Genomic DNA, 17,155 nt, shown 5'->3' on the forward strand with positions numbered 1-17,155 from the left:
TACAGGAGTCCAGCATGAGTTAATGTTATATCATGTATGTTCTACATCAACCAATATGGCTTACTGAAGTGACACTTTGTACTACTGTCAGCTGTTGGTGTAAGCACTGAAAATAACTCTGTAAGTGCTGAAATCTGACTCTGCTGCAATTAAACAACGGACCCGATCAGTGATCGCTGATCTGTTCTTCATTGGCTATTCAACGACTGTTGTGTACAGTGGTATTATGTGGCTTCCAATATAATTATTTTTAACATTTAATTTTTGCTTTGTATTGTCTGTGTAACTCTTTCAACTAGGATGCATTCTCAGTGAAAGTCCATTTTTTGCAGGTAGTAAAAATTGTACCTGATGAACGTTTGACATGTTGACACATACAACAGCACAGACATATGTACACAACCCACTGTTGTCATGAAAACACAGTATAATCAGAATTCATAACTGTTTGTGCGATTGTAAAATAGAAATGACATTTTTTGATTGGATAGTATCCTTACAGTTCATGTTTTCATAAATCCTTATACCATTCAGGAACTAACAAAAATTATAAAACAGAAGATAAACATTTAGTTGTGTTGCGTATGTAGATGAATGTCTTTCTAGTTTTTGTATTATGATTGATCGTTTAAATTGGCCTTCAATGTTGTGTTGGATGTTATCTGAAAGATTAAGAGTCTTATTTAATCTGTGTTATTGAATATAACCACTTCATGCATAGCAAATTTGTTACTCATTAGTGAGCATTAAATACTGTGTTGTATGTGAACAATTTTGATTGGATTTTAAAGTATTTAGCAGCATTTGCTGTCATTGTGCATTGACTAAACTGAAATGGGACAAACTGCTTCATCTCCTGCTTTCACTATCTGATGCATATGGAACAACATATGTATTAGAGGCACTAGGCCTATTACGTGGCCTGTAATGGCGGGTCAGGTTAGAACTTAAAAACTGAAATAAAAAAAATCCACTTCTTTAAAGATTTGTTTAATCCCATGTTTAGTATGTGACGCCTATTTTCTGTGCTGACATAAACTTGTAGATAAATTTCAGTGTAATAGCCGTTACTACTACATCTCAAAGTAAGTAAAGTAGTTTATCTTGAATGTGTGAAATATTTTTGTATTTGGCACTTCATGAATAGATAGTGTATTGTGTTGACCTCAGTACATACTAAAACATTGTGTTTATGCCCCAGGAAATCTGGCAAGAAACTGGAAATTTTTTCATCTAAGAAAAACCTGGATATTTTTATAATTCCCAGAATTTTCAGTTGCATTTTTTGTCATTTCGACTAGTAAGAACTAATACAAAGAATTTTTCTTCAGCCCACTACTGCAGACTAAAACTACAGCAATAAAATGTAAATGAGAGAATAACAACAAAACACAGTGCACACACACACACAAGCGCCTGCCGACAGTAAAATGTGTCAGAGGCTGTAGGAAAAAGACTATATGTTTCATAACAACAAATTGCTTTTGAAGAGCGTAACATCACAGCTATTTACTTTTCTAATAAGTCACGGGAAAATATTGTGAATAGTGAGTTGACAAGTGTTCATTTCAAAGTAAATTTTCCTTTTACACAAGATGAATTACATCATAATATGTAAGAATGTGCTTTACATTACTCTAATCACGGAGCATTTGAATCTGTCAGAACTTAACACTTTGACAACTTGCCACTGAGAAAAAAAAATTTTGCACAGAAGACTATCCATTTATGCCATTATTTAAAATTTTGCTCTCACATTTGTGTTTGATGTATATCAAACGGTAACACCTGCTAAAACAGCCAAGCTTCAGAGTTAGTTTTTCATATTTATTTTAGTTCGTCCATAGATTACGGATTATGCAGTGACATTGACAGTATAATAATCCTTAAAAAAGTAAGAGATGAAAATGTGTCGTATGCTCACAATACAGGGTGAGTCACCTAACATTACCTCTGGAAACACCTCCCAAATCACAACAAACACTGAATAACCAATTCCACAGACCGAAAGTGAGGAGAGGGGCTGGTGTAATTAGTTTATACAAACCATTGAGAAATACATGGAAGTATGATTTTCAACACATACTTATGTTTTTTTAAATGGAAACCTGTTATTTTTAGCACAACTGAAAATAGAAACAAATACTTAATCAATGCTGTTTGTTACATTGTAACCTCAGACGTTCAGTCGTGTGTTGTAACAGACAAAATCTGTAGAGGTATGTTTACGAAGACTACAATATTTACAAGTTTGGCTGTCTCAGTGTCTGCACGTAGCGCTTGCTGAATTAGTCCTTGTACTCAAATTAACTGTAGTACATTGTGTTATCGGACATCTGTGATAGTGTACTATCCACAATTAAGAAGAGAAGTTTGCACAGTAGGAACGTGAGAAGGTCGCAAGTACAACAGTGTGTACAGTGTTGTAATAACTGTGAAAATGGTTTATTCTAACTCTGAAAAGGCAGAGATGGTACTCATCTGTGGCAAGTGTAGATAAAATGCAGCTGCAGCCCGCATGCAGAAAGGTACCTGGACAGAGCTCATCCAATGTGCCCCACATTTAAAAACATCTACAAACAATTGTATGCAACAGGTATGGTCGTAACATGCAAACAGATCCATAACAAATCCATCACAAGAGAAGCAGGTGCAGTTAGTGTGTTAGCTGCTGTTGCTGTGAACCCACACGAGTTCACGTGACATCGCGAGAGGCAGTGCAGTGAGTCAAGTAGTGTAATGCACATACTTTACTTTCACAAATTTCACCCATGTTATGTGTCGCTGCATCAGCAATTACATGGAGATGACTTTAATAATAGAGTGAATTTCTGTCAATGGACATTAACAGAGAATGCATTTCAGTTCTACCTGTTAATGAATGAAGCAGGTTTCACAAACCACGCTGCAGTGAATTACGAAACATGCATTACTGGTCCTTTGACAATCCTCGCTTGCTTCGACAGGTAGAGCAACAGCGACCATTGAATGTAAATGTATGGTGCGGAGTAATTGGCGGCCATCTCATTTGTCCTCACTTTTTTGAAGGCACCCAAACAGATGCAAAATACATAGAGTTTCTACAAAATGATCTGCCAACATTGCTAGAAAATGTCCCACTGGAAATGAATAGCTGTATGTGGTATCAACACGATGGTGCTCCTGCACATTCTGCAATGAACACTAGGCTGACTCTTGGCAGAAAGTTAAACAGGCTTTTCATAGGACGTGGCAGACACACAAATTGGCCAGCCCATTCTCCTGATCTTAAACACCTTTAGATTTTTTCTGTGGGGTACGTTAAAGGAGAATGTGTACGGTGATGTGCCTACAAGACTAGAGGATCAGAGGATATGAAACATTGTATTGAGGCAGCCTGTGACAACATTACACGTAATGTACTGCATAGTGTAAGACATTCATTATGCGGTAGCCTGCAAATGTGTGCAGAAAATGATGGGCACTACTTTGAACATTTATTGGCCTGAAACATCAGGACACACTTTTTTAGGTTCTGTAATTGAAAACAAAAACAAATTTTTAAGTTTAACCACACATCATGTTAATGTAAATATTCTTCTAACAAATCAGTGCTGTCCAGTATTCTTCAGAGAAAAAGACTAATAAAAACTTCAGCATGTGGACATAATTGAACTGCTGAGGAGTTACTGAAGCATTAGCTTTACCTTGCAAATTACTCTGGATGTAATTAACTTTTTACAATGTAAGAAACACTGTTAATTAAGTATTTGTTTCTATTTTCAATCGTGCTAAAAATAACAGGTTTTCATTTTTTTAAAAAAGTGTTTAAAATCATACTTCCATGCATTTCTCAGTTGTTTGTATTAACCAATTACACCATCCCCTCTCCTCACTTTCGGTCTGCAGAATTAGTTAGTGATAGCTGCTGTGGTTGAGCGGTTCTAGGTGCTGCTGCTACAGTCACAGGTTCAAATCCTGCCTCTGGCATGGATGGGTGTTGTCCTTAGGTTAGTTAGGTTTAAGTAGTTCTAAGTCTTGTGTTTGTTTTGGTTTGGGAGCTGTTTCCAATGGTAATGTTAGGTGACTCACCATGTGTATGCTGTCATTGGCTGGCAAGATCATGTGACATGAATTATGATTGGCTGACAAAAGTGCATCAGGCAGCGCAATCTGAGTTTCTGTGTTTTGGAAACTACGATGCTGGATTTAGTGGTATTCGTATTTATACATTTGTAATACAAAAATATGCAGTGTGCATGTTGCCGTCCATCAAAGATATTTTCAAAATGCATTTTGCTGCGTTTAGTTTCCAATTGTGCTGTGAAGTTCTACACTAGAGTATAAAACTTTTTCCATTCAAAAGTAAGTTTTACAGCTCCAAGCGAAAGTATGTTGTCTCTTAACATGGAAAAAACATTCTTTCACTCCGGGTATAGTGTATTTTCACTCAGGAAAAAGTGTTTGTAACTGGGAAATCTTGTAAAAATGTGGAAACTTTTTGTTTTGGCCATGTAAATATCCTGTAGAAAAATGAGAATTCTTCCTACTTTGTAATTTCAGAGTTGAGAGATGAAACTTGCATTTTTATACTTTTATGCATGTGTGCATACATTTGGCACAGTAGTAAAGGTCATTTATTTTATTTTTACAGGTCGAAGACACAGGAAACATGGTAAGAAACACAAGATAAAGTTCCCGTGTGATGATTACATCCCAAGGGATGGTGAAATTGTGTATGGGAGCTGGGCAAGAAGTGAATGTTTTAAAATAGAAAGGGGTCTTCTGACATTTGGGTAAGTGTTGGTGTTAGTGTTATTTGTGACAGATACTTTAATACATGTAAAGAGCAGCTATACTACATTGATAATGTCAGCATTGTGTTTAGATTAGATATTTTTCCAAGTGCCATGTGTGTTCAAAGTCTGGTAAATAAACAAATATGGTTTTTTAATAATCATCATTGTTGGTTGTTGACATGCATATGATAGCTGTTTCACTTAGTTGGTGGTGTCTTAAATTTATTTCACATGTAGCAAACATTGTAATTACTTTTTAATCAACAAAGATGAAATACATGCACCAAGTAGTATTAAGACATGAACTTCAGCTTTTATTTTATTTGGCTATGTAAAAATTGTCCATAGTAAATTCAGCTGAGATAAATGATGGTAGACTGACTAGAGTATTAAACTCTATTTGTTTTACATCACTGAATATTTTGTAAAACTCAATGGTATTTAATTAATTAATGATTTCTAGTTATCGAATACAAAGAACAGAAATTCAGTAACTATTGTTACTAGCCACTTATTGTGTTCCATGTTAAACCTGAACAGCTCAGCACAAACATCACAGACCAATCTATTTTGAGAATCTGCTAAATCCGCTTTTTGTTAGGTGGAGCCGTTGGACAGAAATACTCACACACAGCCATTTCCGTCGTGGATGGCGAGAATCTGATGTAGAAGATTGCGCTCGTGTCATTGTAAGTTATTTGAGTCTCAAGAATTACTTTCTTTTCAATTAGAATTGCTGTAATTATTGTAGATATTAATTTAGAAAATTGTGTTTATTGTTGGAATGCTCAAAGTATCTAGGTCATCCCCCCCCCCCCAAAGAAAAGTGCAGTGGAAGACCGACAAGATAATTTTAATACACAAATGTGCATTGGTTGCTGATTTTATAAAGTTTAGATCACATTTATTTATGAAGTAATGATGCCCTTCCAACATAATTTTCTTATAGATAGATAAAATACATCAGAAATATTGTTTCAGTGGATTGTCACTTATTAACCCATGAATCTATCAGACTATAATTATGTGTGGCCACACAATAAAGTGTTAGCCAGAACAAGCATCTGCAAATGCTTTTCACAGTAATCGTTTTGTCCAAACCATGGTCTGGTCACTGGATTTCATGGCTTACATTCTTGTGAGAGTGCTTCAGTGCATGTAAAAAGTGCCCTATAATACTTCCACTTTCACAAGGAGCCACATTTAATTGGGGATATGTGCATTTATGAGGGCATTTGTTAGTCTCATCTAGTATTAATTAAAGCTGTCCTCGTGCAGAAAGGAATTTGGAACACTGTAGCACTTTCCTAGGTATTATCCTATAGGAGGTCTTATGCCCTTGTCTTCCTCTGGCATTTAAACTAACGCACCCAGCCAGTTCCTGAAGACCTATAATTTATTGCTGACTACTAAATACAGTGCAACTTACTATGTAAAGGAAGAAAGGACCATCAGAAAATAAATATGTTTGAAATTGTGGAACAGCAGTATGCTCATATGTTGGCAGAGAAGTGAAACAAATTAACCAAAATGCATCACTAAATTCAGATACATGGTCCAACAGTGGCAAAGCACCAGAGATTATTAATGGTAGGAAAAGAACAAATTTGTAAGCATTTAAGGGGAGTAGAGAGAAGAGGGAAGAAATGTGCAGGAGTATTGTCAGGATAGAAGTTGTGTATAGTACTGGAGAGGGAGCAGGGAAAGGGTTAGGCACGTGGAGGAGAGGGCTGGCAATGGTTGAGGCCAGGAGGCTTATGGGAAAGGAGGATATGTTTTAGGAAAAGTTCCCACCTGTGCAGTTTGGAGAGTTGTTGTTAGGGGCAGATGGCAGAGGCTGTGAAGGGGGCATTAAAGTGAAACATCATGTTTTGTGAAAAGATAGTCCAGCTGTCTCTTGGCCACAGTTTGGCTGTGCCTACTCCTGTGGACTGTTGTCATGCCCATGTAGAATATGGCACAGTGGTTGCAGCTTACTTGTTCATAAGGCTGCTTTCATGGGTGGTCCTGCCTTTGTTGTGGTGGGAGATGCCTGTGACAGGACTGGAGGTGGTAGTGAAATGATGTATGTAACAGGTCTTCCATCAAGGTCTATTGCAGGAATGTGAGCCATATGGCAAGGGGTTGGGAGCAGAGGTAGAGGCGGCCCGAATAAGATTAGATTAGATGATTAGATTAGATTAGATTAGTTTAGTTTAGTTTTCCATTCCAAGGGAACACTCGATATTGCGAAGGTTGGGTGGGTGGCAGAACATCACTCTCGGAAGGGTTGGGAGTATATTTTTCATTGCAGAGCATGATGAGATATAGCTGATGCACTGGTGGAGTATATGATTCTGATGCTCCAGTCCTTGGTGGTACTGAATGAGAAAAGCGGGAAAAACCCGGGAATTTTGCATCGTTTTAGTTTTCAGTTAAATTTTTGTGACTTTGACTGGTATGAACCAGTATTCTAACAAAGAATATTACCGCATCTCGCTACTGTAGAATAATACTGCAGCAATAAAAAAACGAATGAGAGGGGAAAAAACTGAAATAAAACTTAAGTAGCAAAGGAAATGCACCATATATAACAGCAAAACACAGTGCTTATAATAGCGTCTGCCAACAGCAAAATGTGTCAAAGGCTTTAGGAAGACTGTGATGTTCCTTAAAGTGTAACACGCGCAAAATAGATCAACATTATGTGTAAAAGCTTAGCTTCTCTTGCAGCTTATTAATCTTACAGTCCAATATTATACGTAAAAGCTTATCTTTTCTTGTAGCAACACTGTGTATACTAATTTAAACCATTACCTTTTCCTATTTGTGTGTTCGCGCTACTTAAGTGATGTTGCTATTGGCTGACTACATCACAAGTCCTATGCTCTGTATATCCGCTGTTATCGGCTGGCGAGATCGCTTGACATGAGCTACGACTGGCTTACAAAAGCGCATCGCAGTCTCGATTTCAATCCTTCGGAAAGTAACATGCGATGTATGGTGGAATTCGAATTTATACTTCCGTAATACGAAAATATGCAGTGTACATGTTGCTGCACATCAGACATCTTTCAAAAATGTGTTTTCTAAAGTGCCGGGAAATTCTACGCCGGTGTATAAAACCATAACCTTTGAAAGGATTGATGTTTTACAGTTCCGAGGAAAAGTATACTGTTATTTAACACAGAAAAAGTATATTTTCATCCGGGAGAAAGTGTATTTTTAACCGGGAAATCCGGGAAAAATCTGGGAATATTTTTTCCTCATCCACGTATACACCTTGTGGTTGGTAGGTTTGATGTGAACATGGTTACTAATGTAGTCATCCTTGAGGTGGAGGTCTGCACTGAGAATTGTAGGTTGCTGGACTGAGGAGGACTAGGTGAAGGAGAATATAGGATAAGGTATTAAGGTTCTGAAGGAATGTGGATAGGATGTATTCACCCTCAGTCCAGATCACGAAGATGTCATCAGTGAATCTGAACAAGCTGAGGGGTTTGGGATTCTGGATGGTTGTGGAGGATTCCTCGGGATGGTCCATGAACAGTTTGGCATAGGGTGCTGCCATGTGGGTTTTGATTGCCTACCACAGATTTGTTTGTAGGTGATGCCTTCGTATTGACGAAGAGGAAGAAGGCTAGGTTTAGAGTCAGTTGAGTGTTGGGAGTGTAGAGGGAAGTAGTGTCAAGTGTGATGACAAATGCATTTTGTAGTAAAGAAGCAGGAACTGTGGAGAATCGATGGAGGAAATAGTTGGTGCCTTCTATGTAGGAGGATAGTTTATGGGTTAAAGACTGAAGGCATTGGTCCACGAGAGCAGTTATTCTTTCTGTGGGAGTATAGTAACCAGCCACAATGGGGTGTTATGGGTGGTTGGGTTTATAAACTCCAGGAAGTGTGTTGAATGCAGGAGTGGCGGAGGTGAGGAGAGATTCAGTTAGGGAAGAGGTTTTGGGATGGATCTAAGGATTTGAGAATAAACAGGAAATCCTGCTGGAGTTCTGGAATTGATTTACTGTGGCAGGACTTACATGTGGACTAACGTGACAGCTGGCAGAGTCCCTCAAGACAGGTAATCCCTGCAGTTCATAACCACATTTGGGAGCCTTCATTGGGAGGTAGGATTATAAGGTTGGGTACAGTTTTTAGGTGGTTGATTGCAGTTCTTTCTACTGATCTAAGGTTGGTTTCCTTGTTCAATGATTTGGGGAATTATGGTGAGGCCAGGTTCAGGTATATACTGGAAGGCTAACGGTAGTGAGTAGGTGGCAGTTTGGATGGATCATGGTTGGATGGAGGAGTAAACTGAGTCAGACAGGGTTCAGTGTTGGTTTTGGATTGTGTCTAATAAATAGAGTTTGTAGTAAAAGTATTCCCACCGTAGGAGGAAAGATCTTCTAATAAACCCAGCACCATTGAATTTGTGAGTGAGGCAAAAGGTACAGCCTTTGGAAAGTACTGATGCTTTTGATGGTAGGAGGGAGTTTCTAAGTGTGTGGTAAATGTAGCAGCAGAAATGAAGGGTTACTGGGGATGGTGTAGAGGTGATGGATACTGGTAATCCAAGATTAGAGTGAGGTGGACAGGTTGGATACTTCGTTGAGTGTATGGCTGGAGAGCAGGTAATCAAAGGAGGTTTAGGCATGAATATATGGTTTTACAGGACCTTATCAGTGAGGGCTATGGACTGATGGAATTCGAACAGCTAGAGGTCATGTGTAAAGGGGAGGGGGTTGCAGTCGATTATGAGTAGTTTGATGTTCAGTCCATTTAGGAAATTCCATGAGTAACAGCACAAGACAATATGTAGGACTGGGTTCTGACTATGGAGAGGGAAACTATTCTGTACTTAAGGAGCATGGGTCCATAGTGAAATATATGGGAAAAGGTGAAACTTATGTGAGCATTGTCTATAGTAAAAAATGATACAAAATCCACATGAAACACAATTAGATCAATTGGGATGGGGAGGGGAGGGGGGGGGGGGGAGATGATGATGGTTGTGTGGGATGCAGGTTGTTGGGTGGATGTATGTGAAAAGAGAGTTTAGCAGGTATAATTGGATAAGCCAGGTTAATATGTGCATATTTAAAAAAGAGCAAGGACGGCGGCAGGGAATTCCGTGTGGGATGCAACAAAGAACTCTGCACAGAAAGGTACAAGAAAATGCGTAAAAATATGAGAGGGTGTAGGAAGATAGTTTGACCAGTTTCAAGGTCCAGGGATATTTTTATCCGCAGGAAGAATGTTGGATGCTATACACAGCTCCTACAATCAATGTGGGCATTCAGATGGGTGTGGATGAGTCTGTTGATATAAGTTAGCTTGGAAGACAGAGGGTATTTGGTTCAAAAGGTGACAATAAATACAATAAAACGCAGGAAAATTGGGGGGGGGATAAAGAGGACAGTCACTGTGAATGTAATGTAATGTGAAAAGATAATGGTAACAAAAGGAAACAACAGACAGTTGTAGGTTGGATAGAAAATCATTAAGCAAAATCTTAACATTGGAAAGTCCAGGATGGAGTAACAATAATATGGAAAGGATAGATTGCTACTAGCCACACAGACGGGCACAGTGAAAAAGAATGGTGAATATTTAAGCTTTTGGACGGACGGGCGTGCGCAATCGCTCGCTCTCTGGCTGACACACACACACACACACACACACACACACACACACACACACACACACACACAGCACTGTCACTGAGCACTAAGACTCAACAGTGACTGTGACTGACATGAGCAGTAGTCTTGGTCAAATGGGTATTGGGGTTAAAGAAGAGGTATGGTGCAGGGAGGAGGAGGTAGAAGTTGGGGAAGGTGCTAGTGCCACATGTGGGAGCAAGGGTCTCTCTAAGGCCTTCACAGACCAAAATTACTTGCCCAACCTTGCCCAGAAACAGATCTCCCATGCCATATCTCACCAGTCATCCCCAGGAAAAATTTAAAATCGCTGTTTTAAAAATGTAAAAATTGCAACCCTGGTCAATGGGTAGCGTCTTTGCCTAGTAATCAAAACGTCCTCAATTCTGTTGAGTTCAAACCTCACCACTACTTAAATTTTAAACAAAAATCAACAGTGGCAGCTGATGACATCAGGCATAAGAAGTTGCCCTTATTCCGCAAACGGCCTAGTCAAAGCGGGCGGAGTAATGGACAGGAGCTCAGGGCTCTGTCTTACCCTTGCGATAGGAAACTGCCTCTAAAAGGTGCCGAAGAAGCAGCAATGATCAATGGCCTTGAGGGTCCAGAAGGCAATTGACACCATTACATTAAAGATGTATAATGAGTGTCCATAAAACACGCGGCCTGTAACAAAAGTGTCTTGATGTTATCTCCATTGGCTAGAGTGTCCAGACTATGCCTCCACTCTATGCCCTGCCCTTTCGGATCTCCAGGAGGTAACTGCCAAGGTGGAGGTGACCGTTATGAGATAAAGGTTGAATAACCAATAAAAGGGTAACATTCTAAGAGTTGGGGCATCGAATGTCAGAAGTTTGAGCATGATAGGAAAGCTAGAAAATCTGAAAATGGTAAAGCTCACTGTAGATATATTGGGGGACAGTGAAGTGAAATGGAAAGAAGACACGGATTTCTGGTCAGACGAGTGTATGGTAATATCAAAAGCAGCAGGAAGTGGTATAATGGAAGTAGTATTTGTTATGAATAGGAGTGTGGGGTACAGAGTGGGTTAGTGTGAATAATTCAGTTACAGAGTTGTTCTCAGCAGAATCGGCAGCAAACAACACCGACAACAATCAACAATAGCTCAGGTATATATGCTAATGTCATAAGCAGAGGACTGGGGAGGGGGGGGGGGAGAATATGATGATATTTAATGGCTGATTCGGTACATAAAGGGAGATGAAAATCTAATAGTCTTGGAGGATAAGAATGTGGTTGCAATAGTGATAGAAGAAAGTGTTATGGGAGAATTTGGGTTTGGCAGTGGGAATGAGAAACAAGAAAGACTTAGTTGCTTAGTTGAGTTATGCAATAAATTTCAGATGATAATAAGGAATACGCTATTCAAGAACAGCAAGAGGATACAGTATACTTTAAAAAAAAAGGCCGGGAGATGCAGGAAGATTAAATTACATCATGGTCAGGCAGAGATTCCAAAATCAGATATTGTGTTGTAAGGCATACCCAGAAGCAAATAGAGACTTGGCTCACAATGTAGTAATGAAGAAGAGTTGGCTGAAGTTTAAGAGGCTAGTTGGAAAGAATCTATGTACAAAGAAGTGGGGTCTGGAAGTTCTAAGGAATTAAGAAATATGCATGAAGTTCACTGAGGCTATAGATACTGCAATAATGAACAGCTCAGGAGGCCGTTCAGTTGGAAAGAGAAAGCCCTGTCACGACAATGGTGACCTGTGCTCCCAGTCATTATAACTTGTATCTCTCTTCTCCAGTTTTGTCCTGAATCACCTCTCTCGCCTTTCTTTATAATGTTACCAAGAGTTCCCATTTAACCTCCTAATTCTCTGCCATGGCTCCTCAGTCCTATACCAGTGGCCTCCCCCCCCCCCCCATTAACAGTTTTATTTACTCTCCCTCCCCTCACCAAAGAGATGTGTGTTCTGTCTCCCTGAACAGTGAGTCTCTAGTTGATAATTGATTTAACTTTTCAGATTTTTAGGTGGCTGAAGTGTGGTTGAAACAAAAATTCTGTCAATTATTTTAAATTCAACTGTGACCTCATTTCCCTCTGACTATAGGTGAAATTTTTTCCCGAGGACATGCAGCTTTACTGTATGATTAAATGATGATGGCGTCCTCTTGGGTAAAATATTCCGGAGGTAAAATAGTCCCCCATTCGGATCTCCGGGCGGGGACTACTCAGGAGGACGTCGTTATCAGGAGAAAGAAAACTGGCGTTCTACGGATCGGAGCGTGGAATGTCAGATCCCTTAATCGGGCGGGTAGGTTAGAAAATTTAAAAAGGGAAATGGATAGGTTAAAGTTAGATATAGTGGGAATTAGTGAAGTTCGGTGGCAGGAGGAACAAGAATTTTGGTCTGGTGATTACAGGGTTATAAATACAAAATCAAATAGGGGTAATGCAGGAGTAGGTTTAATAATGAATAAAAAAAATAGGAGTCCGGGTTAGCTACTACAAACAGCATAGTGAACGCATTATTGTGGCCAAGATAGACACGAAGCCCACGCCCACTACAGTAGTACAAGTTTATATGCCAACTAGCTCTGCAGATTATGAAGAAATAGATGAAATGTATGACGAGATAAAAGAAATTATTCAGGTAGTGAAGGGAGACGAAAATTTAATAGTCATGGGTGACTGGAATTCATCAGTAGGAAAAGGGAGAGAAGGAAACATAGTAGGTGAATATGGATTGGGGGGAAGAAATGAAAGAGGAAGCCGCCTTGTAGAATTTTGCACAGAGCATAACTTAATCATAAGTAACACTTGGTTCAAGAATCATAAAAGAAGGTTGTATACCTGGAAGAATCCTGGAGATACTAAAAGGTATCAGATAGATTATATAATGGTAAGACAGAGATTTAGGAACCAGGTTTTAAATTGTAAGACATTTCCAGGGGCAGATGTGGATTCTGACCACAATCTATTGGTTATGAACTGCAGATTGAAACTGAAGAAACTGCAAAGAGGTTTGAATTTAAGGAGATGGGACCTGGATAAACTGAAAGACCCAGAGGTTGTAGAGAGTTTCAAGGAGAGCATAAGGGAACAATTGACAGGAATGGGGGAAAGAAATACAGTAGAAGAACAATGGGTAGCTTTGAGGGATGAAGTAGTGAAGGCAGCAGACGATCAAGTAGGTAAAAAGACGAGGGCTAATAGAAATCCTTGGGTAACAGAAGAAATATTGAATTTAATTGATGAAAGGAGAAAATATAAAAATGCAGTAAATGAAGCAGGCAAAAAGGAATACAAACGTCTCAAAAATGAGATCGACAGGAAGTGCAAAATGGCTAAGCAGGGATGGCTAGAGGACAAATGTAAGGATGTAGAGGCTTGTCTCACTAGGGGTAAGATAGATACTGCCTACAGGAAAATTAAAGAGACCTTTGGAGAGAAGAGAACCACTTGTATGAATATCAAGAGCTCAGATGGCAACCCAGTTCTAAGCAAAGAAGGGAAAGCAGAAAGGTGGAAGGAGTATATAGAGGGTTTATACAAGGGCAATGTACTTGAGGACAATATTATGGAAATGGAAGAGGATGTAGATGACGACGAAATGGGAGATAAGATACTGCGTGAAGAGTTTGACAGAGCACTGAAAGATCTGAGTCGAAACAAGGCCCCGGGAGTAAACAACATTCCATTAGAACTACTGATGGCCTTGGGAGAGCCAGTCATGACAAAACTCTACCATCTGGTGAGCAAGATGTATGAGACAGGCGAAATACCCTCAGACTTCAAGAAGAATATAGTAATTCCAATCCCAAAGAAAGCAGGTGTTGACAGATGTGAAAATTACCGAACTATCAGTTTAATAAGTCACAGCTGCAAAATACTAACACGAGTTCTTTACAGACGAATGGAAAAACTGGTAGAAGCGGACCTCGGGGAAGATCAGTTTGGATTCCGTAGAAATGTTGGAACACGTGAGGCAATACTAACCTTAAGACTTATCTTAGAAGAAAGATTAAGAAAAGGCAAACCTACGTTTCTAGCATTTGTACACTTAGAGAAAGCTTTTGTCAATGTTAACTGGAATACTCTGTTTCAAATTCTGAAGGAGGCAGGGGTAAAATACAGGGAGCGAAAGGCTATTTACAATTTGTACAGGAACCAGATGGAAGTTATAAGAATAGAGGGGCATGAAAGGGAAGCAGTGGTTGGGAAAGGAGTGAGACAGGGTTGTAGCCTCTCCCCAATGTTATTCAATCTGTATATTGAGCAAGCAGTAAAGGAAACAAAAGAAAAATTCGGAGTAGGTATTAAAATTCATGGAGAAGAAGTAAAAACTTTGAGGTTCGCCGATGACATTGTAATTCTGTCAGAGACAGCAAAGGACTTGGAAGAGCTGTTGAACGGAATGGACAGTGTCTTGACAGGAGGATATAAGATGAACATCAACAAAAGCAAAAAGAGGATAATGGAATGTAGTCAAATTAAATCGGGTGATGCTGAGGGAATTAGATTAGGAAATGAGATACTTAAAGTAGTAAAGGAGTTTTGCTATTTAGGGAGTAAAATAACTGATGATGGTCGAAGTAGAGAGGATATAAAATGTAGACTGGCAATGGCAAGGAAATCATTTCTGAAGAAGAGAAATTTGTTAACATCGAGTATAGATTTAAGTGTCAGGAAGTCGTTTCTGAAAGTATTTGTATGGAGTGTAGCCATGTATGGAAGTGAAACGTGGACGATAAATAGTTCGGACAGGAGGAGAATAGAAGCTTTCGAAATGTGGTGCTACAGAAGAATGCTGAAGATTAGATGGGTAGATCACATAACTAATGAGGAGGTATTGAATAGAATTGGGGAGAAGAGGAGTTTGTGGCACAACTTGACGAGAAGAAGGACCAGTTGGTAGGACATGTTCTGAGGCATCAAGGGATCACAAATTTAGCATTGGAGGGCAGTGTGGAGGGTAAAAATCGTAGAGGGAGACCAAAAGATGAATACACTAAGCAGATTCAGAAGGATGTAGGTTGCAGTAGGTACTGTGAGATGAAGAAGCTTGCACAGGATAGAGTAGCATGGAGAGCTGCATCAAACCAGTCTCAGGACTGAAGACAACAACAACAACAACAACAACAACATAGGTGAAATTAAATACATCTCTTAGTTTCATGGAAATTATTAAATTATTTTTTCGTTGTTTTTAATGATGACTTGCCATGCTAATACTGAAAGAATATCAGTTTCTTTATGAGTTCAAACATAGAACTGATTTCATTTGCAATGACATTTTCTTGACTGTTAAGTGGTACAAACAACTGATCATAGTTATTTGTAATCTTTTCAGTTACTTTATTGCTTGAGATACTACAGAGGTGATGATAAAATCAGGAGTTTTATTTGGGATCTGATTACACCATCGGAAAATGGAGAAACAAGAGTGCAGAAGAATCACATGGGTATGTAATGAAGGGAAGCGCAATGACAAGTTGTTAAAATGTAATTCTAAATTGAAAGATAATCTTGTTTGTTTTATAATGGTATGCTGTGATCTTACTTTAGGACTTAATACACCAATACCTCGTGGAAGGAAAAATAAAAAATTTTTCAAGAAGGATGGGAGATCTTCAAATCAAAATGAAATTGGAGAAATGAATGATTGGAGTCGCCATGAGAAATACGATGGCGACATTCTTTTGGAAAGCAATTATAAAAAGCACCTAAGTCGACATGCAAACAAGTAAGGAAGATTTATCTGTAATAGTGTGTTAGGTAATAGTACACAATGACAAATATTAACACACTAAGTGTTGATGTATTGTCTATGGAAGCACTTGAGCTTATCAGTGTTACATTATAATTTATTAAGTCACAATCACATAATGACTACTTCATTCACATTGCTAGTTTCGGCAGTTTGTTACCTTCAGATGTTGTGAGTAATCCACAACCAACCAAACACACGTGTTCTATGCATTCTTAACTTCATGGAATGGTGTACAATACGTTGTTGAATGTGTACTTCGTCATACCATGTGATGGCATTGTGTTTAAGTCATTGACATATTTTATCCATTTCATGACATTCACCACACGTAACTTGAATTCCCATACATCTTGAAGAATCCATTAGTGGAGTAATTATCACATATGAAGATGGCACTAAATTGCCAAAACCAATAATATGAATAATTTAGTAATTAGATGATTTTGTTGCAATAAATTATTATATAAGAACATTAACATTGTCACTAACTGCATTTCAGAATTTGTTAATTTAATAACTGCATGACAAAATAACTCTTTATTTGGTTTTTCTCTCCTTTGATAACTACTCCTTAGGTATTGTAAAATTTATGTGTTCGTGTCTACTTTTGGGCTGCATCTTGTGTTGAAGCTGACTACTCGGAAGTGAATCGGGCAGATTTAAGTCAAAATGCACAGGGAGGGAAATGGGTTTAGTAGGGACACAACTGTGCCTAACGTGACCGGTCTTGTGTGTTAAGAAGGGCGCCTACCGACATGATGTGACATGACACATGGAATGGCATTGGTGTGGTATGTGTGTGATTCAATGCCAACAATAGTAACTTCGCACCATGTGTTCTTTGGAGGGTGAAGGTGTTGTGGCCCTATTCAACTTATTGAATGTTTTGTCTGAAGGAAGTAAAGCTAAGTAAAGCTACACAATTCTGTAGTTTCTCTGTAAAATATTTACTTTCAAATAAAAAAATTAAAAACCTCTATTTTGGGACCTGTGCGAGTTGTTC

The 17,155-nt window shown here is 38.8% G+C and overlaps 1 protein-coding gene across 1 annotated transcript in view; it reads left to right on the forward strand.

Annotated features, from left to right (window-relative positions):
* The window catches only part of LOC126237034 (chromodomain-helicase-DNA-binding protein 7), a 322,661-nt gene that overhangs the window by 158,799 nt on the left and 146,707 nt on the right, over nucleotides 1-17,155 (forward strand). Inside the window, exons 22-25 of the mRNA XM_049946794.1 lie at nucleotides 4,634-4,775; nucleotides 5,380-5,467; nucleotides 15,733-15,844; nucleotides 15,948-16,125. Coding sequence (XP_049802751.1) covers nucleotides 4,634-4,775; nucleotides 5,380-5,467; nucleotides 15,733-15,844; nucleotides 15,948-16,125 — 520 coding nt within the window. The remainder of the gene's footprint in view (nucleotides 1-4,633; nucleotides 4,776-5,379; nucleotides 5,468-15,732; nucleotides 15,845-15,947; nucleotides 16,126-17,155) is intronic.

Source organism: Schistocerca nitens, chromosome 2 (genome assembly GCF_023898315.1).
Source record: "Schistocerca nitens isolate TAMUIC-IGC-003100 chromosome 2, iqSchNite1.1, whole genome shotgun sequence".
In the NCBI taxonomy this organism is placed as follows: domain Eukaryota; kingdom Metazoa; phylum Arthropoda; class Insecta; order Orthoptera; family Acrididae; genus Schistocerca; species Schistocerca nitens.